We start from the raw sequence: 26823 nt of genomic DNA, 5'->3' as shown, positions 1-26823 counted from the left end.
CTCTTTTGGATAAATTCTTGCTGGTGCTATTTCGGCTAGTATGAACAACTTGCAAAACCCCCGGACTCGTAATAAACCTCCAGAAATGTCTCAGTTTAGCCCTTGAGTCCGTAGAGGGTGGTACAAGGTGTGTACAGTATAACTGGCCACGCTGTCCCACCCGAGTTTTGTGATAACTAAGCCACTCCGTCCTTGAACTGACTTAATGAGGCGCCGCATAGGAGCTCTTCCTATCTGTTATGTGGAGATGCTCTCGTAGTTCTCCTTGCAGAATCGTAGCAGCGTTGTCGGATTCTGAAAGTGCAATACTACTGTGTATGTTTTACAGAATGAAGCGGGAAGAATTTTTTTGTGCAAATAATTTTTGCACGGGATGCCGTTATGGTGCGTTTTTCTAAGAAACAGCGTGAAATGAACGTTCTCACACTAATTACAAGCTAACTATTAACGGTACCAAATCATGGTCTACCGCAGGACTAGATCGAAAGGTATCCTATCGATGACTGCCGTCTATGGCGCACAGTCTGTAACTTGAGCGTACAACCGGTATTGTTCCTATGAGATCAAACATCTTCGTTATGCCAAAGTTATTCATTTATTTATTAATATAAATGTTTCCCGCACTGTAAAAGTACTGAAAAATAGCATCTATGACTCCTCCTAATGTCTGAGTGTCAGAAGGCAACTTTTGTCAGCAAAGATTTATTGATACCAATTACTTGATTCGCTCCAGAGTAAATTTATGTCCCCTACGTATCTCTTCGCTAAAGTCACGAGCATTTTCTGCAGCGGCACCTCATCCCACTGGCTCTCAAAGCGCAACATGGCCAACCGCCTTTGCTACACACACACACAGCACCTACTGGTCACTCCATACGTACTGCAATACTGATACATTCATTCCACTTATGTAAAACAGAAAAATTTGGAATAAAGTAAAATGCGCTCTTATCTGCAAAGGGGTACCTTACAAACTTTAAGACCCGCACACATTATATTAATTGTGGTGTCTGCAGTAAGTAAGACTAGACTATGCGTTGAGGTTGTTCAACCTCTATATAATGATATCCACTTCACACACCTGCATTTGGTTATTAATCATTATCGATTTCGAAGCGCCCAGGCATAATTTGTGCGGTAGAGCCACAAAGTATATTACGATATTCCTTAATCATGGATCGTTATCAAGAATGGATCCGCCTTTGTCCAGTAAAGGTGATACCATACTTGATAACGATCCATCATAACGAAATAGGATCCGCCCCTACGAAATAAATCTTCAGTATTTTCACCCAACACACTCGTCTAAAACAGATCACAACACTCTCGTTCGAGTTCGCTCGCCGTTTCTTTCGCTCAGCGTGCTCTGCTGTCTCTCGGTCCGACTGATAACGATGTCGGCGAAGATTACCCTCGGCGTAGTATTCTGTTAACTATGTTTCGGTTTCAGGACATATTTCTGATTTTTACTCCTTAATTAGTATCTCATTAGTTCTGTGATATCCTCCCATGTTTCCCGAAATAGAAATAAATCAGGGACGCCCTACAAGAAGGATTGCTGCTGACCCCTTGCACTGTCCGATACTGGAAAGGAAATGAGTTTAAAATACCAGTGAACTGTCAATATTTACCGCGCTCGCAAAGTGAAATAAGTTCTCATTGTTTCCGCGTAGGAAGATATCTCTGTGAGGTAGCGCAACTTGTCTCAGCCGTCTCTCAACTGTTCCCTAACTCTTACAACTGCAGTCTGGTTTCTGTACATATCGAAGACAATTTTTTTCTCTCTCTATGTTATCCTTGTTAAGTCTAGAATTTCAAAAATTACGATGAATAAAAAACATTAAAGACGGGTGTTAAGCTGATATCGCTATAAAGACAATACACAATAATGAGCGAAAACATTATAACCACAAATTTAATAGCGTGCTGGTCCGACTTTGAAACGAAATACATCACCGTTTCTGCGTGATATGTACTCGACTAAGACATAGTGTGTGTTCGAAGGTATTTGGCACCAGATGCCTAGGTACTGGTCGCACATTTCCCACGAAACACGGGTAAGTAGTTTGTGGATATGAAGCTAGGGTGATATAGCGGCCCAGGTGTGTTTCATCTGTTCAGATATGGCACATTTGGTGGCCAAGTCATCAGTACGCGTTCGCTATTATGCTCCTCAAACCACTATAGCAAATGGTTCAAATGGCTCTGAGCACTAAGGGACTTAATATCTGAGGTCATCAGTCCCCTAGAACTTAGAACTACTAAACCTAACTAACCTAAGGACGTCACACACATCCATGCCCTAGGCAGGATTCGAACATGCGACCGTAGCAATCGAGCGGTTCCGGACTGAAGCGCCTAGAACCGCTCGGCCACCACGGCCGGCACCACTATAGCACGGGTCTACCCTTGGACATGGACAGTTACGAGGGCTATTCGGAAAGTAAGGTCCGATCGGTCGCGAAAAGGAAATCACTGTGAAAATCAAAAATGTTTTATTTGCAACAGTTAGATACAGCTTCCAGCCAGTTCTCTACACAGTCGCCGCTCCGACTTAGACATTTATCTCAGCGTTGTACCAACTCCTCAATGCCCTCGTCGCAGAAGGCAGCCGCCTGTGCTTTCCGCCAAATCTCTGCGCTGGTCTACAGCTCGTTGTCTGTGACAAAATGTTGTCTTCATAGCCAGATGTTCATGTGAATAGTATTGTGAGCTGTAATGTGGGTAGCCCGCATCTCGTGGTCGTGCGGTAGCGTTCTCGCTTCCCACGCCCGGGTTCCCGGGTTCGATTCCCGGCGGGGTCAGGGATTTTCTCTGCCTCGTGATGGCTGGGTGTTGTGTGCTGTCCTTAGGTTAGTTAGGTTTAAGTAGTTCTAAGTTCTAGGGGCCTGATGACCATAGATGTTAAGTCCCATAGTGCTCAGAGCCATTTGAACCATTTTTTTGTAATGTGGGTAATCAAACACATCCCCTAGAAAACGCTGCAGGAGCATCTCCATTGCCCAACAGAGAGCGGGCGAAAATTGTCATGAAGGAGGAAACGTATGACAGTCAGGTTACGTGGGCTCAATTGCTTCAGGCGAAAGCTCTCACTAGAACCTCACACTTATGAGGGGGTGCATTTTTTCTAGGCAACTTTAGGTTCTCAGGGTGCGCTCAAAACTGAAAAGAGCGGCGTGACGCAATCGACGGTTATAGTGGAGACACTGCCCATTACTTCTGTGCCAAGTTTCATCGGATTTTCACTGTCATTTCTATTTCGCAATCGATCTGACCTTACTTTTCCAATGGCCCTCGTATCTTCCTGGAAGAGTCAATCACCGTCACGGAAGTCATCATGCATGAAGGAATCAAATTGCGAGTTCTTAGATGTCACGTACCCAGGCGAATGTCAACCCACAGAGTAACTGTGCCCCACTATACTCCGTCTGTCACACGGTGCTTGTTTTTTGGCTGATGGCACACATGGATATGACCGGAAAACTAGTGCATCCAATCAGGCAACATGTTAAGATTGGCCCATAATCTACAGTAGATCCGATGATGTGGTGCCCATTTGAATCGTAACTGATGATCTAGTCATGGAACACGTAGGAGTCGTCTGTTGTGGAGCTCCAGGTTCGACAAGGAGCCTTGAACGCCGTGCTCCCAAACACTCGTGCTAGCCTCAAAACCGTACTCTGCCACAGATCTCCGCCTGTGCTGTCTTACAGAACGACCAAGTCTCCGATCTGTGATGAGTCGTGGTCGTCCAACACCTTGTTGTCTACTCGTTGTTTCACCATCCTTCAACCGCTTTTCAAAGCTGCTCACTACCGTAGTACTCTAACAGACCACCAGCTTCGCCTTTTCGGAGAATCTCGTTGCTAGGAGCCAGGCCATGACAATCTGCGCCTTGTAAGCGTCACTTCTTTCTTTCTCAGTGCTTATCTTACCTCAACACCAATGCCCTGTGATAGCTGTTCAGTTTATAAAGGGTGTTCCTAAAATGATTGTAAGAAATTAGAGGGCTTGTAGCGTGTCTCACAAAAAGTGACTTCCGCATAGCAACAACCCATGTCCGCACCCCTATACATCATTTAACAGCGCAGCGCGCAACCAGGAATTTGCGTATACTATCAGACACACAGTTAGAAACGGTAGCAGGCTACGCAGTAACGTTTTACTTGCAAACTTTAAAACACTGCTGGAAGCTACGCCGTCTTCCTTGAATGCATGGCGTACAACGATGGCTGAGGGACTCTCGCACAATTTCAAATACATACGGAAAACTGTGAATTACATCAGCGGCTGCCGTAACGACGGGCTTTCAGCTCTTCATTCATCTCGATAGGTGTTTCACAAACAACAGATGTCAGACGTCACCAGATGAAAAAGTCAAGGGTTTTTTTAAGTCGGAAGAACGCGCAGGCCTGGCCACTTGCCCACGGCGCCATATCCAGCTCGCATCAAAAGTCTCACACAAATGATTTCGCACCGCATGAGCGAAGTGCGAAGACATACCATCATGTTGATACCACATGCACTGTCGCATGTTGGCATGTTCCAGTTACTCAGACACTGTCTCCCTTATGAAGATTAAGAATCTGTTTACGTTCAGTCGTTGGTAAAGCAAGTATCGATCAATCGCCTACCAGACTAGCCCAAACACTGACGACGAAGCGCCATTGGTACCACGAACAAAGGCGACAGGCGGATCTTCCCCTGTATATAAGTGTTGATTATGGCTGTTGACCGGCCGGAGTGGCCGAGCGGTTCTAGGCGCTACAGTCTGGAACCGCGCGACCGCTACGGTCGCAAGTTCGAATCCTGCCACGGGCATGGATGTGTGTGATGTCCTTAGGTTAGTTAGGTTTAAGTAGTTCTAAGTTCTAGGGGACTGATGACCACAGCAGTTAAGTCCCATAGTGCTCAGAGCCATTTCAACCATATCGCTGTTGAATCCACTTTCCCTTCTAAAGGACACATTGTATGTAAGAAGTACAAAGTACGGGAATTGAGATTGAGTGGCGCTCTTCTACAAAAATCACTGGCAGAAGTCAATGTGATGCGAAAAATCTTCTCTGTCAACGGCTTGAATTTTCTGAAGGTGGTTAAGGGTGCAAATCGTCTTCATTCCGCACATGCCAGACTGCGAGCTTGCTTGCCGTGAGTTTGCTGAGGGCGTGTTTTGCATCAGTTCTAACGCCTTCTCTTCAAACTATGGTGTAAGTGCTGTGCGTCGACGGCCATGTCTGTCTGGTCTTCGAACCCGCATCACAAAACGAATTCATCGGACTTCGATGTAGGCCGTAAGTGCTCATACGGCGTTACGATAAGTCACCTCTAGTGCACCTGCCTCTCATAGGGACGTGTGGATGGAGATGGACATGCATGGCTCTGGCACTCGACGATTCAGAAACTGCTAAAAGTACAACAGTTGAACAGAGAGAGTATTTCCATCTGCCACCCCGTAAGCACAGTGCATTTCTACCACCTCCTCTGACGGAAAGCGCGCCATTTCCCTCCTCTCAACATAGAACCACGCTCAAGAGTGTCCCCATTTGTTGATGGGCGAATCCAACTCTCCACTGTACACAGATGCCGCTCTCTACACCGTTTCGTATCAAACAGAAATTTGCACTGGCAAACGCGACGCGTTCGCGTCCAAGCGAATGACAGGCGAAACTCCATGGTGTTGCCCCGCCAGGTATACCTGCAACCATTTCGACCAGGATGACAGGCTGTATGCCTACCGTTCCAGCGGCGCGCACCGCTGTTAAACTTGTTACTGCTACGACCGACCTCCTGCGGGAATCTCATAGTAGCGAGCATGGGGCAAATGGATAGGGACTGCAGATAGTTGGCGCTATTTGGGAATGTGGATCTGCTGTGAGAGGTGCCAAGATATTCTGTGCAATTGCTTTAGCACTGTGTCCCGGATGGCGCAATGGTTACCGCACCAGCCTAGTAAGTTTAGAACCCTGGTGTGCTACACTTTTTCACTCGTCACCGCTGATTCCGCATAATGTCTTGAAGCAACTAACATCAGTAATACCTTCCCTTTTCTATCCTTCCTCCCCACCTCCAACTTCAATTTACATATATACTTTACATTCATTTCAGGAACATTCTGTACACAGCGCTTTCCTTAACGCGTCACGGGCCCCCAACACCAATAGGTGGCATTGAGTTTCGTGGTTGGTTGTGGTCACATTCTTTCATCTCATCGGTGTAAGGTTCCCTGCACAGAATGTGTATCAGCTGACGTCCGCACTTTCTTGGAGAAAGATGGAAGTTGTGCAATGTGTAGTTGAATTTCAATTAAGTTTTAATTTATTGTCACGAATTTTTTAGCTATTATCTAGAAACTCTAAACGGGTAGTACATATTCAATAATCATAGTGATATACAATGGTTTATATTATGCAAATAGTAATGAAGTACGTTAACAGCAACGATTGGTATTATTAATGTAGAAATTAAACAGAAAATTGAAAATAAGAGTCTATTAAAGAAAACATAAACTGAAATAAATTAATTCAAGTTATAAGTGAATAACTTCGAGCTTTTATCACTAGACATCTTACAGGAAGCCTAGGAATATTTCGAGGTTTTCCCAATAACCACAACCATTAACCACAACCATATGTACTTCTAAACCTATTGCTGCTATACTACTCTACATTTCCCACACTGGTAAGTGCATGCCTCGACGATTCTCAAGTCTATGCTTACCTGTGTAAATGGCCATGGCATTCTTTCTTCCCTTCTTTCCTCTGTTTTTTGAAAAAAATCTTTCTCCTAATGAAATTTGTATGTTCCTGTCTTTGTCTATAGTGAAGGAATAGCTTTTTATGCTCTGTTGACGTTATATTGATACTCAGAGCGTCCACTTGATCTTATAGACTGAAAGTTAAGCACTTGCATTTCAGATATTTTTTGTGCAATCATAGTAACCGTTTTTCACTAGTTCTGGTCACATACAGTTGTTTCCAGGTCGCAGTCAAATTGTCTGCAATCTGTCTCTACCTGAAAAAGAGGGCAGCTAAAAAAGGCATGAACAGCGGAACCTTTCACTCCACATTCACAGATTGGTGTGTTACTACATCCCACTTGATGAAAATCTTTGAGATGTGGACAATGATCTTATGATAGTTCCACCGTACCTCGAGTAGGAGCAATGTCACTCTGTTTCACTCTGTTCCTGATGCTTTTGGATGTATTGTGAACCCACCTTGCAGTGCTTCTAGTGGCTGTACCACACGCAACGGTAATTTATAGGCAGTAGTTGCAGAATAGGCAGTCTGATGCATAACTTTAAACGCTTCTGAGTAACAGATTGCCAGCCGTGAGGCCGAGCGGTTCTAGGCGCTTGAGTCCGGAACCGCGCTGAGGCTGCGGTCCCAGGTTCGAATCATGCCCAGAGCATGGATGTGTGTGATGTCCTTAGGTTAGTTAGGTTTATGTAGTTCTAACAAGGGAACCTCCCCATCGCACCCCCCTCAGATTTAGTTATAAGTTGGCACAGTGGATAGGCCTTGAAAACCTCTACGGTCGCAGGTTCGAATCCTGCCTCGGGCATGGATGTGTGTGATGTCCTTAGGTTGGTTAGGTTTAAGTAGTTCTAAGTTCTAGGGGACTGATGACCACAGAAGTTGAGCCCCATAGTGCTCAGAGCCATTTGAACCATTTGAAAAACTGAACACAGATCAATCGAGAAAACAGGAAGAAGTTGTGTGGAACTATGAAAAAAACAAGCAAAATATACAAACTGAGTAGTCCATACGCAAGATAGGCAACACCAAGGAATGTGTGAGCTCAGGAGCGCCGTGGTCCCGTGGTTAGCGTGAGCAGCTGCCGAACGAGAGGTCCTTGGTTCAAATCTTCCCTCGAGGGGAGAGTTTAATTTTTTATATTCAGGCAATTATTATGTGTCCGTCCGTCCGTCCGATGCGAGGTAACTGCGCCGTAGTATGGGGACGCTACACCTAAACAAACATCGAAACATATTCCTGTCATGTAACGCACATGCCGTCACCAGTGTCGTATAGAATATATCAGACGTGTTTTCCTGTGGAGGAATCGGTTGACCTATGACCTTGCGATCAAATGTTTTCGGTTACCATTGGAAAGGCACGTCCTTTCGTCTACTAATCGCATGGTTTTGCGGTGCGGTCGCAAGACACGCACACTAAACTTATTACAGTGAACAGAGACGTCAATGAACGAACGGACAGATCACAACTTTGCGAAAATAAACAACGTAAAACTTTCACTCGAGGGAAGACAAGAACCAAGGACTTCCCGTTCCGCAGCTGCTCACGCTAACCACGGGACCACGGCGCTCCTGTGCTCACACTGTCCTTGACGTTGCATATGTTGCACATGGACTGCTCAGTTTGTGTAGTTTCCTTATTTTTTTCATAGTTCCTCACAACTGCTTCCTGTTTTCTCGATTGATCTGTGTTCAGTTTTTCAAGGCTTTTCCACTGTGCCAACTTATAACTACATCTGAGGGGGGTGCGATGGGGAGCTTCCCTTGTAAGTATAGAGGACTGATGACCTCAGATGTCCAGTTCCATAGTGCTCAGAGCCATTTGAACTATTTTTGAGTAACAGATTTTACATGTTCTAGAAGGTTTCTTTTTTCACCTAGAATAATGCTTAAATATGTACAAGCAGTGCTGCGTTTTACAGGTAAATCTGTGAAGGCTCAGAGTAACGATGTGTAGCGTAGCGTGTTTGGGTTGGGGCAGCCACCCTGGGCGGGGCGACGGCCGGCCTGGTGGGCGGCTGGACGAGCAACGCGGCGCCGGCGCTGCGGCTGCGCGGCCTGTCGGAACCCTCGCTGGCGTGGGTGGGCGCGCTGCCCGCCGCCGGCGCGCTGCTGGGGGCGCTGCCCGCGGGGCTGCTGGCCGCCAGCCTGGGCCGCCGCCGCCTGCTCGCCGCTGCCGCCGTGCCCAGCGCCGCCGCCTGGCTCGCCGTCTACTTCGCCATCGGCGACATAGACTCGCTGGAGGTGGGTCGCCGCCTCTGCTGGTTACCGGCGCGGTCGCGTTCACTCCTTGCTCATCACAGGCCCCACTATACGCCTTACACCAGCTGCGCAGGTCGTCATAATCGTCACACTATAACCCATTCCCACAGTTTTCATTGAGACAGAGGTCTTTTTTTTCCTCAGTATTGTATATTATTCCCAAGAACACTCAACATTGCACTAAGGTGACAGAAGGTATGGAATAGTGATATGCATACATACAGATGGCAGTAGTGTCCTGTACACAAGTTATCAAAGGGCAGCGCACAGCCGAAGATTTTTTTTCTACTTAGGTGATTCATGAGAAAAGATTTCCGACGTCATTATGGCAGGAAACTAACAGACTTTGAACGTGGAATGGTAGTTGGAGATAGACGCATGGGACATTCCATTTGGGAAATCATTAGAGAATTCAATATTCCGAGATTCACAGTGTCAAGAGTGTACCGTAAATACCAGATACGAGGCATTACCTCCCAGCACGGACAACACAGTGGCCAACGAACTTTACGTAACAACTGAGAGCAGTGGCATTTATGTAGAGTCGTCGGTCGGTGCTTACAGACAAGCAACACTGCTAGTAATAACCACAGAAATCAAAGTTAGACTTTCGATGAACGTTTCTGTTATGAAAGTGGGGTGAAATTTGACGTTAATGGGATATGACAAGCCGACGACTGACGCGAGTGCCTTTGCTAACAGCACAACATCGCTTGCAGCGCCATTCCTAGGATATTGACCATATCAGTTGGACCCCAGACGACTGGAAAACGTTGACCTGTTCAAATGAGTGCCGATTTCACTTGGTGAGAGCTGATGGTAGGGTTCGATTGGTGGACAGACCTCACAAAGCCATGGACCCAAGCTGTTCAAAATGGTTCAAATGGCTCTGAGCACGATGGGACTAAACTTCTGAGGTCATAAGTCCCCTAGAACTTAGAACTACTTAAACGTAACTAACCTAAGGACATCACACACATCCATGCCCGAGGCAGGATTCGAACCTGCGACCGTAGCGGTCGCGCAGTTCCAAACTGTAGCGCTTAGAACCGCTCGGCCACCCCGGCCGGCGACCCAAGCTGTCAAAAATTCCCTGTGCAAACTGGTGGTGGCTTCATAATAGTGTGGGCTGTATTTACTTCGAATGGACTGGGTCCTCTGCTCCTACTGAATCGACAATTGACTGGAAATGGTTATGTTCAGCAACTAGAAGGTCTTTTGTAGCCACTATTGGACTTCGTGTCAAATCGCAGAGTCGCTGGGCCACACTTGTTTACCATTCATTTGAGGGACATACAGGACAGTTCGAACTAATTGTTTGTCAACTCAGATCGTCCTACGTTACCCTCATCGAACATTTTTAGGTACATAATGGAAAGGCCAGGTCGTGCATAAAGTCCTGCATCGGCAAAACTTTCGCAACTATGAATGGCTGTAGAGGTGACATGGCCCAGTATTTCTACATAGAACTTGCAACGTTTTACTGAGTGCAACCCATGTCAAGCTGGGAAAAAGGAGATCTGACACGATATTAGGAGGTATCCTATGACTTCAGTCCCCTCACTGTACATGCACTTACGGGGTCAGTAACTTCACGATTTCGGTGACAACTCGAACTTAAAAGTTCATGGGAAATTAGACTGTTAAGTTCAGAGTAGAGTGCAGAAAGGAAGGGAAAGAGCACAAGGGTCACCGCGGGGGGCTTATTGTCTGATGACATAAAACAAGAAAAACTTGATTTCGATTTTGGAACAAATGGGTGATCCAGTATAAAGGATTGTGAAAAGCTGAAACTGCATTCCCAGCAGTATGTCTTGGAAGCAAGCAGCCAGTGTCCATCTTTGCCTACAGCATCAAATTCATATCCTACTACTGGTGTAATTCGACATTGTTTTCACAGTCACAGTGGAGTGGACCATGTGTGATGATAGGTTAAGGATGGTATGGGATAGCACAAGTCTACTTAGATAATAATGGACTACACGTTCAATAAAAATTTTCCTTTTTGATAAAGACACACAAATATATTAATAACTAGTATTTAGCTGCAGCTTAGTCCAGACATGCATTTGATGCATATATTGAACACACCTCATTCTCCCTGTCTCTGTCTACACCTCTTCTTCCCACTGTCTGTTCACCTCACCCTTACACCTCTATGTGTCCATCTCCTCCAACCCCTCTCTCTGTTCCTTCATCCGCTTCCCCGCTTCCCCCCCCCCCCCCCCCGCTCGTACACTATATTTTAATCATCCCCTCTCTCTTTCAATTTCCACCTTCCCTTCCTGCTTTCTCATCTGCACACCTCTCCTACACGCCTTCCACCTGCATCATGCACTTCCCTCTCCCCTCCCTGTCCTTTCCTCCTAACTCTGACCATCCCCTCCTCTGTCCTTCTCAACTGGCACACAGACATACTTGCTGCATGTGCAGCCGCTGCAGTGCAGTTCAACAAAGGAAACCAATACTACTCATGAGGCCTGCTGTTTCTGTGTCAAATTTTTAGATCACACTCACGTAATTGAAAAAAAGGAAAAGGTTACGAAATAGATGTCAAAATATATGATATAATATGTTATGATGTGAGACACTAAATAATGGACCCAGAGCCAGCACTCAGTTAATCAAGGAAAGCAACAGTCATAAGAAATCGGAGACCACGTACAAGATGGAGAAATAAAACACGTAATTGAGGTTTTGAGATGGAAAACGATACTGTCTAGTGATTGCACGTGACAGGTGAACGTGTCGCATTACCTCAGCGGAGGCATGGAGACGTCGGTGGCATGGATGCAATCGTAATTATTAGTTACCATCGCCATCCGCATGATCTGACTACCGTGACGAGCGAGGAAGAAGATCATTAACTGTTTTTCCACCAACTGGTAATCTTTTTTATCGGCCTCATATAGCGTATCTCAACGTAGCACCGAAATTGTAGGAGCATGTGATCTTGAGGCCGGATCTACCAGCCAGGCAACGTCAGTTTACAGCGGCAGAATTCGATTGCTGGTGAGGCACTGATCAAGCTGTGAGGGTTTATTTAAAATCTTTGGTTTCGAAGAAAACGACCGACTGCTCAGAGAACACTGTATTGCACAGCCAACTTAACACTGCTCATGTGCACACTTTTGGGCAGGTTGCTTACTCAGGACAGACTGTTAGACAATGACTTCTTCTGGCGACCAGAACCGCTTTTCTGACGCCTCTGTGGACCATTCATGCGTGGAGGGCCGTTTAGACTTGGTACAAAATGTACTCTAACCACGAGAAACACGGTCTTGACGAAAATTACTAACCTCTGAATTAACTGCTATTACCTTAAGCCAAAATTATGAACATTACCTCTGTACTGGGGCATCATTGCTATCTATTTGATAAGAGGGGTTGTCAAAAACTAAGGGACACATTTTTATGGTAAGACAAGTAACTTTTATTGAACCTTGCACTTTTCTTCTTCAAAGAGACACAGATACATGGTACTATTTTTGAACGTTGTACTATTTTTGAACCTAAACTTTGGAGAACCTTTCCATTTGCCGCTCCACTTCACTCGCACACTGTGATGCACCTGTTATCAATACTGCAGCAGAACTATCTGTGTAGAAAACCCAGAACATGTACTACCTTCTTACAATATGCCACATTTGTTGGCAATGGTTTTAGCGTGTATCGGCATGTTCTAACACACTTTCAGATGTCCCTACCTATCTCCAATCCTCCCGCGCAGCACACAGAAAATCAGAAATTAAACTATATTCAAAATTAATTCATAAAGTATTGTCATTGCTAGCCTTAAAGTAATGTTAATCTCTAATTATCTCATTTCTTATGTAGGGCTAACAGACTGCCATCCCTGGAGTGTGTGACAGCACAATTTATAAAGCTGTAGATAAGTGCCTATCAGACATTTCAGTATACAATAGTAATAGCTGGGTCACATCTCCTCCCTCTACAGCGTTACAAAACATGGCTGTCACGTACGAGGCCGATATCCACATCTGCGTGATTACTCTGCTATTTACAATGTTCAATGAATCACCTTCAAGCTGTCTCTACCGTCCTACTCTCGAACGGGGCGCGGGGAAAACGAGCCATTAAAATTTTCTGTCCCAGCCCTGATTTCTCATATTTTCTCGTAATGATCGTATCTCTCTACTTAGATGGGTGCCAACAGAATCTCTTCGCAATCGGAGGAGAAAACTGGTGATTTGAATTGTATGATAAGATCCCGTTGCAACGAAAAACGCCTTTGTTTAATGATTAACACTCCAATTCACATATCATGTCTGTGACACTATCACCCCTATTTCGCGATAATACAAAACAAGCTGCCCTTCTTTGTACTTTTTCGATGTCATCCGTCTCTCCCATCTTCTGCGGATCCCACACCGCACAGCAATACTCCAGAATAGGGCGGACAAGCGTGGTGTAGGGAGTCTCTTTAGTAGACCTGTTTCACCTTCTAAGTGTTCTGCCAGTGAATCGCAGTTTTGGTTTGTTCTACCCACAACATTATCTATGTGATCGTTCCAATTAGGTTATTTGTAATTGTAATCCCTATGTAGTAAGTTTAATTTACAGCCTTGAGATTTGTGTGACTTATCGCGTAATCGAAACTTAGCGGATTTCTTTTAGTACTCATGTGAATAACTTCACACTTTTCTTTATTCAGTTTAATTTACTGCCTTGAGATTTGTGTGACTTATCGCGTAATCGAAACTTAGCGGATTTCTTTTAGTACTCATGTGAATAACTTCACACTTTTCTTTATTCAGGGTCAATGACCACTTTTTGCACCATACAGATATCTTATCTAAATCATTTTGCAAGTCGTTTTGATCATCTGATGACTTTACAAGACGGTAAATGACAGCATCATCTGCAAACAATGTAAGACGGCTACTGAGATTGTCTCGTACGTCGTTGATATAGATCAGGAACAATAGAGGGTCTATAGTACTTCCTTGGGGACAGCCGGGTATTACATCTGTTTTACTCGATGACATTCCGTCTGTTACTACAAACTGTGACCTTTCTGACAGGAAATCAGGAATCCAGTCGCACAACTTAGAGGACATTCCGTAGGCACACACTTTGGTTTAGAAGACGCTTGTGAAGAACGGTGTTGAAAGTGTTCTGGAAACCCAAAAATACGTAATCAATTTGACATCCCCTGTCGATAGCACTCATTACTTCATGAGTATAAAGAGTTAGCCCCCACAGCGTTCTGAAAAATAATCATCAATGTACTTTACCTACTTTCCATGTAAGTACTAGGCCTGTGATGCTTTGGTATGAGTATATTCAGATACAAGGCAGTGCAACTGAGGTAGAGCTGACAAAAACACCTTGTTATTCTGTACGTGTGCTCTTCTGTTTCACCATTAAGTCCAACAATCGGGGAGAGCAAACGCCATTTTTTGTGCTAGATAAGAGAAAACACTGTCGAATTTCAACGTGAATAACTAGTCCTGATCGGAATGTAAAACTTTTTACATATCACAGAGGTACAACAGAGCACAGCATGTAGACATGGAGTTACGAATTCAGTAGCTGCATATTAATGAATCAAGCATGTTGTCAACAACCCCAAATGAATTGCGACGGAGGATCTGTTGGTGTTGCCATTATCAGCAGTGGTAGTGGATATATGGGGGGTAATACCGTGACGGCGTTACAAACTTTCAGAGACGATGGAGAACGGTGACTGTGTCAATGTGAAGTAAGAGATCCTGGTCCAAAACCGACCGAGTCGAAAGTTACAAGCTAAAATGTTTCTAATGCAGCTGACAGTTGACCTCTTCCTCTGCACGCTCTATGGTTACCCCATTTTGGGATGAGGCGGGGTGGATCGAAACAATAAAAAAATGTCCAGCAAATAAGGGCTCTAACAAGCATACCTTAAGTGCTATGAGCACTTGTTCAGGAGATGGTATGTGTTTCACAGTAGCAAAGATGAAGCAGCGGTCATAGCCCTTTGACATACATTTTAGAGTCCACGTTTACTGGGTGGTATTATCTTGTTTTGGTCTATACCGATACCTCTCAAAATATTGAAACCAAAGAGCTTGCATTGGAAAAGACCCACCGTCAGAGGTATCAGAACTATTTTTGCTTAGTCGTTTCCGGGCCAGGACTCCTCAACAGCAACTGGTACATTTATACTTTTCCAACATCAATGCAAATTTGTAACAGTATCACGCAATCAACCTATAAACATTGACGAGCCAAACCGTTGTGTCCACGGCAAGGTTGATTTCCGACTGGCGCTGTAGCGGGCACGTGAACCACTGAGGAAGGTACATTGTCCCGTCATGTAAATGTGACCACCTGTCAAATGCCTGAATAACCATCCTTTGCAGCGTGGACCACTGCGAGATGTGCAGGAAGAGAGTCAGTTAGGCCCTGAAAGGTTCCGACAGGAATGAGCAGCTGTGCAGACTCCATTTGCATGGCCAGCTACGCTAGTTTCTCGGTTGAGGATCCATGGCGTGAACAATCCGATAGAGGTGGTCACACTGATTCTCTATTGGGTTTCAATCCGGGCATTTCGGTGGCCAGGGAAGTACATTAAACATATCCTGGTGGTGTTTGAATCACACACATACACTGCGAGTTATGTGGCATGTTGCATTGCCCTGCTGGTAACTGCCATTGTGCCAAGGAGAAACAAACTGCTTGTTGTTGGGGTGGGCATGGTTCCCAAGGATAGACGCACGCTTGCTTTGATCCATTGCATTTCCAGTACATTGCACCTGCATGTCATTCATGGTATGCCACAAAATTTTCGCCCCCGCCGTAAGTTTCCATCTCCTAATTTGGACCCTCCCGAGGATCCAACGGCAGTCTGTCCGATGGAGCATAAAAGCTGATTCGTCTGTAAAAGTCATCTGTCGCCCGGTGTGCCACAAATTTTCAGATTGTTCCACTAATCTAAATATACTGGTACCTAATGCCTTTAATCCTGTGCGTCTTGGCTATTGAGAAAATTTAGAGAATCGGCATTTTGAAGCTGAGTAAAGAGCATTCTACTACCGGCAACGTACATCCCGTGTAAATACCGCTAAAATAACATAGGAGAAATTATGGCTCGTACAGTAATACAGAAAGGCGTTTATGCCCTTCTTCATTTGCGAGTGGAACAGGGAAGGAGATAACGAGTATTGGCACCGGGTATCAGCCGCCAAGCACCGTTAGGTGGCTTGTGGAGTACATATGGAGATGTAGATTTACAATGGGTCAGACAAGCGCTATTCCCATTTTGCGTGCAAACAGCTTCTGTCTGTATCATGTGTCGCTTCAGGAGCAGACTAACATGAGGAATTGCAGAAGATGCATGAAATTCTTTTATCAAAGAATCTTGCTAACCAATGAAGCTCCCTTCACAAATCATGGAAAGCTGATTGTAAGGAATTTACATTCTTGTGTCGCTGAAAATATGATTTGGCTTACGAAGTTTGAACATGAGACGCAGTGGAGTGTGGACAGTTTGAGCGTTACCTGTACGCTAGGTGTGTTGCATATCACTTGGGCGTTATTTCATTTCGATCTCATTGTTTTCGTACGCAACCAGTGTCTTACGTGGTTCCCCTACACTGGAAGTGCTGAACTGTGTAGAAACTAAGCACGGATATGTATATGACCGTATAACCACAGAACATGCGCTACAGTGGTTAGCAAAGCATGTATATTACCTATTTTGATGTATATGTATTCCAATGTCAGATAATCACAACCGAAGTTAGAAACAAGGGCAAATGGCAGTGTGCTGTGTCCTTTGCCACACACTTCAGTAGACAGAGTACGTAGTTGATGTAGCAGTATCGAAACGCCTGACTATCGTAGCTACATGAACGAACAATGAATTCACTTTACACCCAAAATATTTATTCAAAATGATCACGTCGCTCTAATTTGCCTGCAGGGATCGTTAGCAGACAGCGGTATGTACTCGACCAAACTGTGGATTCTGCTGAGCGGACGAGTCCTGCTAGGTGTCGCTATGGGCGTCGCCACGGTGGTGGCACCTCTGTACTCTGAGGAAAGCTGTGACGTGGCCATCCGCGGCCGCCTGGGGGTGGCGCAGAACCTGCAGATCGACGCGGGCATCCTCCTGGCCTACACGCTGGGCGCTGCGGGGGCGTCGTTGGAGACACAGACGCTGGTGCCGGTGGCCGTGCCGCTGGTGCAGTTGGTAGCCCTGCTGTGGATCCCCGAGAGCCCAGCCCACCTGGCCGCAGCGCCGGAGGCCGAAGCGATGCGCCGGGCGCCCAAGGCGGCGCGATGGCTGCGGCTGGAGCTGGACCCTCTGGAGCGGCGGAGGCGGGAGGCCGATGCGAGGGGGGGCAAGGAGACGCCTCCACTCAGGGTCAGGTGAGCACACGGTGACAGGTCAGCGGTGAAGTACAGAGAACAGGTTGAACGGTACTCCTCTACATATTCACTCCTGACTGGGTACTGACTGAGCGAGCTAAGGCAGCATAGCAGCATATCGAAACCTTAAGAATACTTATGGGAAGAAGGTTGAGTCACCACTTACACAGCTGCTGTTGCTGTTCCACATTCATTCTAGATTACCTTATAGGCCGAGGTCTTTCGTTCGTGGTGAGATTGGTACCGGGGCAGCGACATTTATGTATTCATGTCGTTTCTGCTAATGTCAACATTCTTTTGACATTTATCTGTTCATTGTGCACTTAACAAAGACATTTTAAGGTTAGGAGATCTATTTATTTGTAAATAATTACACCTCAAATAATTTTTGGCTATTTATTGTGAAATGATCAGCCAGATACCAGAAGTAGTACGAGGGTGCGATGTAAAACATTTCTCCAGAATTTTCTTCAGTGGATTGGGAATTATAGCCTACTAATAGCCATATACATGTTTATTAAACCTTGACGCGGGTTCGACAGTTTGAAAATTGTCTACTTCGGAAGTTTTTTTTACACAGAATCACATTATCTACGGCCGATGTGGGAATAGTTGACTCTGTCCAGTACATGTATATGTCATGCACTTAATCGCCATTTAAAACACATTATTGAAGAGTAGTAACTCTTTACTGTAGGACGTTGCATTAAAATTTTTTGAACATCACACACTTTACACTACGCATCGTTGGATCCACGGTCAAGTGTGTCTTACTTTAAGACAAAGCTCTACAGCAGAGAGCAAATACTTTCAAATTTTAAATGTTCATTATGTGGATAACACGTACATGTACTAGACAGTGCCGACGGCTTCCCTACTGGATATACATAATGAGATTCAATGTACAGTACCTTCTGAAGAAGAGAGTTTTAAAACTGTCGAAACGACAGTCAAGGTTTAATAAAGCTGTATTTTGCAAATGGTAGTCTGTTATTCCCAATTCATTGAAGCTCCTCAATAGAACCAACGTTATTAACGGTCTACATCTTTGTTCTCCTTGTCTACATATTTATTTCAAACGTAGTTACCCTGGTGAGGGAGACAATTCTCTCAACTAGAAGCCAGTTTGTTGACATCGTCACTGCAGAAAGTTTGGCCTTGTTGACAAAGCCACTACCTCACCCCTGCTTGCACATCTTCATCTTTACAAAGTGTAGTCTTCGAAAGTATTCTTTAATATTTGGAAGCCGATGAAAATAGGATGGTGCTAAGTCCGGACTGTATCGAGGATGATCGATGACGATGAACCCAGTGCGTCATATTGCTGCACATGCAGCAGCACATATGTGTGGTCATGCTGAAGGAGAGGATGCTCCATGTCTGGATAAATTCTTCGAATTCGAAACCCAATTACGGCACACTGTTTCTCACCGACCGACATGGTTACGGTACACACTACCATGTTACACGCTACGATTCAGATCATTCAAGCGGCAGAGGTCTATACAATATGTAGACATGAAGAAAAAAGGTGTAAAACATTAACAACATTTTGTTTTATTTAAATATGTTTAGAGTTTTCACGTAGAAATATCGGAGGCGTTACTTTTCACGACGTTCTAGTACATATCCGTAAGGGTAGTAACGCTCCAGTTGCTACAATTAACATTTGTAATGTTTATCCAAGTGTATTAGACGTTCACAAAATCCAAAGACGGTTTTCTACTTTCAAATCCGGTAATATTGATCTTTAATACTTTTGTCAGACAGGAAGACCAAGAACTTTCAAAGAAAGAAATGGTTCAAATGGTTCTGAGCACTATGGTACTTAACATCTCAGGTCGTCAGTCCCCTAGACCTAGAACTATTTAAACCGGACTAATCTAAGGACATCACACACATCCATGCCTGAGCTAGGATTCGAACCTGCGACCGCAGCAGCAGCGCGGTTCCGGACTGAAGCGCCTAGAACCGCTCGGCACGAAGAACTTTACGAAGTGACATATTAAGGGCAGAAATTAAATCAAATCACTATCAGACAATCAAGGAATTGTCAGACATCCTCAACAGTCCTTGATCGACCATCGCAGAACATTTGCAGCAGATCGGTAAAGACAAACACGGCTAACCGATCCACTACTTCCAACTTACTACTTCAGCGACACTATCCAGAAGCGTTTTTCGATAGTTTGATCACTGTAAATGACAAATGGGCTCTCTCTGACAATCCAAAAGGCAAAATTAATCGGCTCTCTCCGAATGGATCACCAAGAAGTACAGCTAAGCCAGCTATATACACCAAAAAAGAGCTTTTGTGTGTTTGGTAGAGTATTCACGTGGCCGTTCACTTTGAAGTGCTGAAACCTCGACCACCTGTGAATGCAGACATTTCCTGTGAACAGTTACATCAAGTAAATCAGTCATTAATTGAAAAGTGCCCAGCTACTATTAACAGAAAAGGTGTTATTCTGCAACACTATAATGCAAGACCGCACTGCGCGAGAACGAACCCTGGAAAAGAATTATTGAATTGGGATGTCAGATATTGCCTCACCCGATATTGCACCACTGAATTTCCAATTATTCCGATCGCTACATTTTCCAAGTGGGATAAAAACTGAAAATGTGAAATATGTCAAGATGTAATCTCTAAATATTTTTCTCAAAAATATATAGAATTTTATGGATCCGTTATTGAAACTTTGCACTCTAGATGGCAAAATGTTGTTGATATCGAAGGTCATTACATCAGTTATTAAAACAAAGAACTTTTTAAGCATTTATCTGTTTGAATTTAATGTAAAAAAGAACGACATTACCGGGGGCCCCTAAGTTTGCCAACTCAGGTGTTATACTGAAACATTTTTCAGATTATAATCCCGATGGTGGAGAGGGATGCGGTGGTGGGAGGAGACAGTCAGAAATATTTTAGAATACTTTGAAGATGTAATTTCGCTGAGTTCCACGCATTCGGTTTTTGCGAGTGACTACTGTTGTACATAAATGATATTTAGACATTTCGGGGCTTTTTGGTGATGAACATCCGCGTAGTTTAGGGATTTGTGGCTAGAAGAAACAGACATGCGAAATTCAGCAGTAGTCACTGCTCTGGACCTTAGGTTCCGTATATAATACTCAGGTTTCCGAAGAAATTTCACTTAAGCCATTCAGACATTCTGGAGTGAATGGGACGCTCAAACACCGTTTACGAATTCTGTTGTAGTACAAGCAAATAATTTTAGAATACTTTATGGGTTTTTGGTTGAGTGGGTTGTACGTTTAATAATCTGTGTAGAGGCAGGAACTTTTCAGTTAAGGCCGGCCGTGGTGGCCGAGCGGTTAAAGGCGCTACAGTCTGGAACCGCGCGGCCGCTACGGTCGCAGGTTCGAATCCTGCCTCGGGCATGGATATGTGTGATGTCCTTAGGTTAGTTAGGTTTAAGTAGTTCTAAGTTCTAGGGGACTGATGACCTTAGAAGTTAAGTCCCATAGTGCTCAGACCATTTGAACCATTTTTTTCAGTTAAGTCCCAGACAAGCTGCTGGTGGGGCAAAGTTAGTCACAAATTGGGTTATCTAGAATGGGACGCCAATTTAAGCATGTGTTTTATTACCTTTAGAAATCGTTATTCAGAAACGAGCGATGGAAATGGGAAAAGGAAATTCCGAAAGTGAGATGAGAGATGTAATTCTGAGAGAATAAGTTCGCAGAACACTGATAGGAAAGTGTGGAAAAGCAACTGCATAAACCGCATTCCCTCAAAATTTTTGAGATCTTTAGGAGAATATGGTAAAACTACTCGATCAGATTTTAACCATATCAGCCGGGAGAAATACGCTCAGAATTCAATAAGATTTTAACATTTCCAATTCTGATGACAACGCCGGCAACTGTGGCCGAGCGGCTCTAGGCGCTTTAGTTCGGAGCCGCTCTGCTGCTACGGTTGCAGGTTTGAATACTGCCTCGGGCATGGATGTGTGTGATGTTTTTAGGTTAGTTAGGTTTAAGTAGTTCTAAGTCTAATGGACTGACGACTTCAGTTGTCAAGTCCCATAGTGCTTAGAGCCATTTGAACCATTTCTTCCTGATGATAGCAGGTAATACGCAGTACTACGCAATTTTCAGTCTCATAAGGGTTTTTTGCAAAATACTGACACTAATTACTTATACAATGATGAAAAATTTTCTAGACGCTGAACTCAATAAAGACCCGACTGTTTCCAAGAGAAATGAAAGTACACCCCACGCAACACTGAACCTACAGTTTTAGTTACCATATAGGTTAAAGAAAGCCACAAGTACTTTCATAGAATTTGTAGTTTAAAGTAGGAGCTTTCGCCCATGGTGATTGGAATACATTGCTTGAAAATTTGAAGGTAGCACTGATAAGACACAGAGTGCTCAAGGTTCTTTGTAACTTGTACAGAAGCCAGACTGCAGTTATAACAATCGACGGACTTGATAGGCACTAATTGTTGTTAAGGAAGTATAACAGCGTTCCATCGTCCCCAACAATACTCAATGTGTACATTGAGTAGTTTGTGAAACAATAACAAGATGTTAATTATAAAGGAAATCAAAGTTAAGGGAGCACAAATTAAAATTCGGAGGTTTGCCGATGAAATTATACATCTGCTAGACACGAAAAAGCATTATGAAAAATGTTGAAGAAAATGGATAGGATCTTGGAAAGATGTAGGATTAATATCAATAAAAGTAAAGCAGCTTACTTGTGTATAGTCGAATGGAATCGGGTGGTCTAGGTTAGGGAATGAGAGCTAATTAGGTTAGCTAATTAGGTCGGGGAATGAGAGGCCACAGAATATTAGTATTGGTAATCAGGAATCAAAATAACTGAAGCTATCCGAAGTAATGTGCATGTAAAATGCATACTTGCAATGGCGGTATAAACGGAAGAATAGAGATTTGAGGACAGTGAATATAATTATAAGTGCTAGGAAGTCCTTTTTGTAAATATTTCTCTGGAATATAGCGTTGTGCAGAAGTGAAAGGTGGACGAAAAAAGTCAAGGGAAGAAGAGAACAGTTCCTAGTGAAATTTCGTGGCACAACTTGAGTAAAACGAGGGGTCGGTTGATAGACATATCAGGAGGTATCAAGCAAGAATTAAATTGGTGAACGACGGAAATATGAACTATAAAAGTTGATGAAGCAGATCATGCCTTGACTTCAGTAAGTAGCAGGATCTAATGGATGTAGGTGGCAACAGTTAGGCAGCGACGAGGGGGCTTGCATAGGTAGCGAAACCAGTCTTCCAACAGAAAACTGTATCAACCCAACATAAATATTAAAATATATTAATTTCTGCCAGTTATTTTCGTGCAGACTGGTGCCAGCTGGCTGAACTTTGGTCACCGAGATCAGTTGTTACCATCTGCTGTCATACTTCAGAATGTTGGAACTTCTCATATACCGATAACATTGAAAGAATACCGTTTAGTTTCGTTATGAAATAACGAACCTGACAATATTTAGCAATTGCTAAATACATATGGGAAATGGATATACGTCCTAATCTTCTTTTCCCACCTCTCTGTCCTTCCCGTTCTCTATGTCTATTCCTTCCACACACCCCCACCCACGCCCCACCTCTCAGTCCACCTCCTCTTCTTCCCACTCTCTGACCTCGAGCCTTGTTTATTGGTATTTCAAATGAAAACTTGATTGGGAATTGAAGTCGCTTAAAATGAATAGCTACATTGGACGTGATCATTTGTATAAGGGACATGAGAGAGAACACTCTGCTGGATCTGTGATGTGTGGCAGTATTCCGAATAGATTTAATCTGCGAATGGGTAGGATTACAAAGTTTCTCGCGATTCAGATTCTGTAGTAGTATTCCAATCATAAGCCGATAAGCCATAAATACAGCATTCCTCTTATCTGTTAAAACCGACTGCGGGGAAGGAAACAAAACAGCACATCATTGTGTAACAATTTTTGTTGAAGATTGTGTGACACGAGAAAGAATGTACGTGGGGGAAAATTGTTTTATAGCTGCTTAAATGCCCTGGTACCGTAGTTAAGGCCGAACGAGTCAAAGAAAACAAAAACGCACATTTTCAGAGCACAGTAGAGCGCTTTAACAAAAGTTCTGTATATTGTTGTTCGAAAAATATAATGGCTGGTCTAAGACTATATGAACGTATGTTATAGTACTGCATAAAGGTACGAATTAAATGGGTCAAGAGTTCCATGAGATTTTTGATAACGTTTGCCTATTTTGTATTAAAAATATATAATCCATGCCCATCATAATGTTTACTACAATATCACATAAAAATTCAAATAAATCGGGTTTTTCGGGAGTTTTGGTAACAACACTGGCCGAAGTTTATCTTTGTATATATAACATTTGTCCTAAGCCTGGCGAAGTGTTACAGATTTTTAATGAGTATCGAGTAGAAAGCTGAATTGAATCCGTCAAGAACTTTCCGAGATTTTTGCTAACGGCGTTAAACAATGTCTTGCATTTAGGTAGTAGTATAGATTACGAAACTTTCTATTATTTCACCTCTTTTGTAACTTGTAACTATGTTTAGATAACTATGTCATTGTTTATAAACATCCATAGATTCATAAATTTCTGGGTAAATAATTGTAAGCTTAAAAAAACTTCAAGAACTGCATGTAATTTGCGGATACAAATGAAATTAATATAATCCGTGCGACTCAGTGAGACACAGTTGTAGAAATACATTGTTTTAATGTCTGCATATCAGTCTCTGATTATAATAGAATCGTATCACAGATTTAAACCTTATTGTCTGCACAGTAGCTCTACATATACTAAACTTTTCGTATTATGTTTCTTGTGGAATACGTACATCATATTAACATCGCCACGTAAATCCATAATTATTTTAAAAATTATATTAGACATTTATTGCATATTGCCTTTACAGAACTTGATGAATACTAAACTTTTCACATTACGTATGTGTTTAGAACATATCACAGAATAAACGTTTCTTTTCAATACTGGTTCATAACAGCTTTAAACAGGATCATTGAGGCCAGTTTATCCAACTGATCGTCTGTGCAGGATATCTGTCCGTCCTTACTTAATCTAGAATAAACCTTGGCACTTTATATATAACGTTATTCATAAGTATCTGTGTGTTATCGGAAGACCACTGTGCGATAACTGTAGGATAGACGCAATTTAGTGGATAGGGGATGTCTCTGAATTTTTTACTCACTTTACAGGTGCTCATTGTTGGCACCGTTTCTGACATCAAAGCGTCTGTATATGAGTGGGTGCCCTCAAAAAAGCTGCAGCCCGGTTTGGAGATTTGTTCATGAGGTTGCCTATCTACAAGTAACAATTAATTCAATGCGGCCATTCGGAGCGGATGTTTTGTCCACAGACTCTACCTGTTTCTATATGCCTGTCCCCTAGTGATGCGCTGCACAACTACACTTCGGCGTATATTACGAACTGAAACTTGGCGACGTACTCTATCAACTGATTCTAAGTTTTTATTACAATATCGTGCAGTTTTCACTCACTCGTCATCTGATCCGCTGAGTTACTTATGAACAATGCTGTACAGCACGAGTGTTTGGTCACGTGAAGTAGAGAAGTTAAAACGTGCATATGGCACCTACGGTATTTCTACAAAAGATAAAGACATACTCTGACAATAGTGGCCACTGACGCAGAAAGGGTACTGGCGTAGTCGTCACAAGTTTCGATACACTGCAGGTCTCTCTCTCTCTCTCTCTCTCTCTCTCTTTCTCACTCTAGCTCACATAGACACATACATACACACACACACACACACACACACACACACACACACACACACACAAACATGCACACACGCACACACAGGTGAGCACGCACGGCATATAGAGAGACATGCAGCAGTAAGAGCTAACACCGAATTTACTGGTTTTAATAAACTGAGATAAATGAGACACGTTCCTGACAGTTTCAATCAGTACTTGCAGATGTAATCTATCAGTGTGTGAGCACTGTAGATCCTCTTTCGGCAGGTGTCGGGCGCTGCTGATAGTCGTGGGACTGATGACGTTGCGACAGTTTCTAGGCATCAACGCGTTCATCTACTACACAGTCGACATCTTCCAACAAGCTGGCAGCTCACTATCGCCAGAGATGGCGACCTTGGTGGTTGGAATCGTTCAGGTGAGCAACTTCATTACATTCACGTAGATGGACGTAACTTTTATGTCTCTCGTTATCTATCGTCTTCTTCCTGTTTTATCGTGTTTTCCTATGTTCATTCGCATTTGGCACTATTAGTGATGGTGGGAAGCTGGATGCCATTCCTGAGTCCAACACTTCTTCCCAGGGGCAGAATTTGTGTATTCCATCTCTCTGCTTAGAGATTTAGGTCGCAAGCAAGACTGAGAATGTTTTTTAAATGGTTGCGAATCGTGAAACCGAGGCAGTACGTGGCGTTCACCCTGTCGAATGTGGGAAACCGTCTAAAAACTAAATCAACTCTTAATTACATAATGCATGTTATCTGTTCCGTCGTACAGGCACATAAGAGCAGACATCATGTGTACAGATAATTAAGGTCAGACGGACAATGAACTCTTCAGCGCAGATGCTCACCAGGCTGTGAGCTATTATGTAACATACCTCACAATAAAGAGCTTGCCCAAAGTGTAGCCTGCTATCAATATGTATTCAACACTGCCGATTTCCTTGTCCGCATTATGGCTCGAATACTTTCACAAATGAGATGTATCAACCACATCAGCCCATCCTCAGCTTTCCCAAAACCTGAAGAGGCTGATGGGCTCAAATTGGCTCCCTCTGCAACTAACAGTTCTAGACTTGAACATGACTGATCCCATTCCATTCAGACATATTCACACACACCTTGCAATAAATATTGTGGATGATCGGTAAGTGGCTCCACCCAGTGCAGTCCACCATACAGGAAATGGAAGAGATTTACACAGTTCCACAGTAAAAGAAGTAATGGTGAGAGACGTGCTGTAACTTTCTGGTCATTCATTAATTCACCAAGTGGCTGCGGTATGGTTACATGGCTTTATAGAATATTGTCAGTAGTAGACAATAGCATGTGCCGCATGTGCCAGTCTAATCCCTTTTTTGCAAGGCTACGTACGTCACTGACAACCTCACTCTTGCACATCAAATACATCTGAGGTATTGTTTATAGGAAAATATTTTACATAAAAGCTCACGTAACAACTGTAAATAAGTACTTAATAAACTGAGAACAACTCCAATACACAACTCGAGCTCGGATGAAGTTATTTTGTCTATTTACAATCTTACGTCACGGAAACGGACAGGAAATGCTAGGAAGATGTAGTCTGACTGTAAATTGGAAAACGTTCGTGTCTCCTGGTGAGGCGAAACTGCTTTTCTCCTAAGAACACTACATTTGTCGAACAGGGTAA

The 26823-nt window shown here is 43.6% G+C and overlaps 1 protein-coding gene and 1 long non-coding RNA gene across 2 annotated transcripts in view; both read left to right on the top strand.

The window, feature by feature from the left end:
* The window catches only part of LOC124804920, a 157783-nt gene extending 148938 nt beyond the window's left edge, over positions 1 to 8845 (top strand). The window contains exon 4 of the long non-coding RNA XR_007017383.1: positions 8739 to 8845. This is a non-coding gene — a long non-coding RNA (uncharacterized LOC124804920). The remainder of the gene's footprint in view (positions 1 to 8738) is intronic.
* A 56-nt stretch (positions 8846 to 8901) lies between these two features.
* LOC124804919 (facilitated trehalose transporter Tret1-2 homolog) overlaps positions 8902 to 26823 on the top strand; it is a 31188-nt gene continuing 13266 nt past the window's right edge. The window contains exons 1-3 of the mRNA XM_047265296.1: positions 8902 to 9001; positions 16947 to 17395; positions 25417 to 25567. Coding sequence (XP_047121252.1) covers positions 16968 to 17395; positions 25417 to 25567 — 579 coding nt within the window. The 5' untranslated portion in view covers positions 8902 to 9001; positions 16947 to 16967. The remainder of the gene's footprint in view (positions 9002 to 16946; positions 17396 to 25416; positions 25568 to 26823) is intronic.

The sequence above is a fragment of the Schistocerca piceifrons genome, chromosome 7, assembly GCF_021461385.2.
Source record: "Schistocerca piceifrons isolate TAMUIC-IGC-003096 chromosome 7, iqSchPice1.1, whole genome shotgun sequence".
Taxonomy (NCBI): Eukaryota; Metazoa; Arthropoda; class Insecta; order Orthoptera; family Acrididae; genus Schistocerca; species Schistocerca piceifrons.
This window is presented reverse-complemented; position numbering and strand designations above follow the sequence as displayed.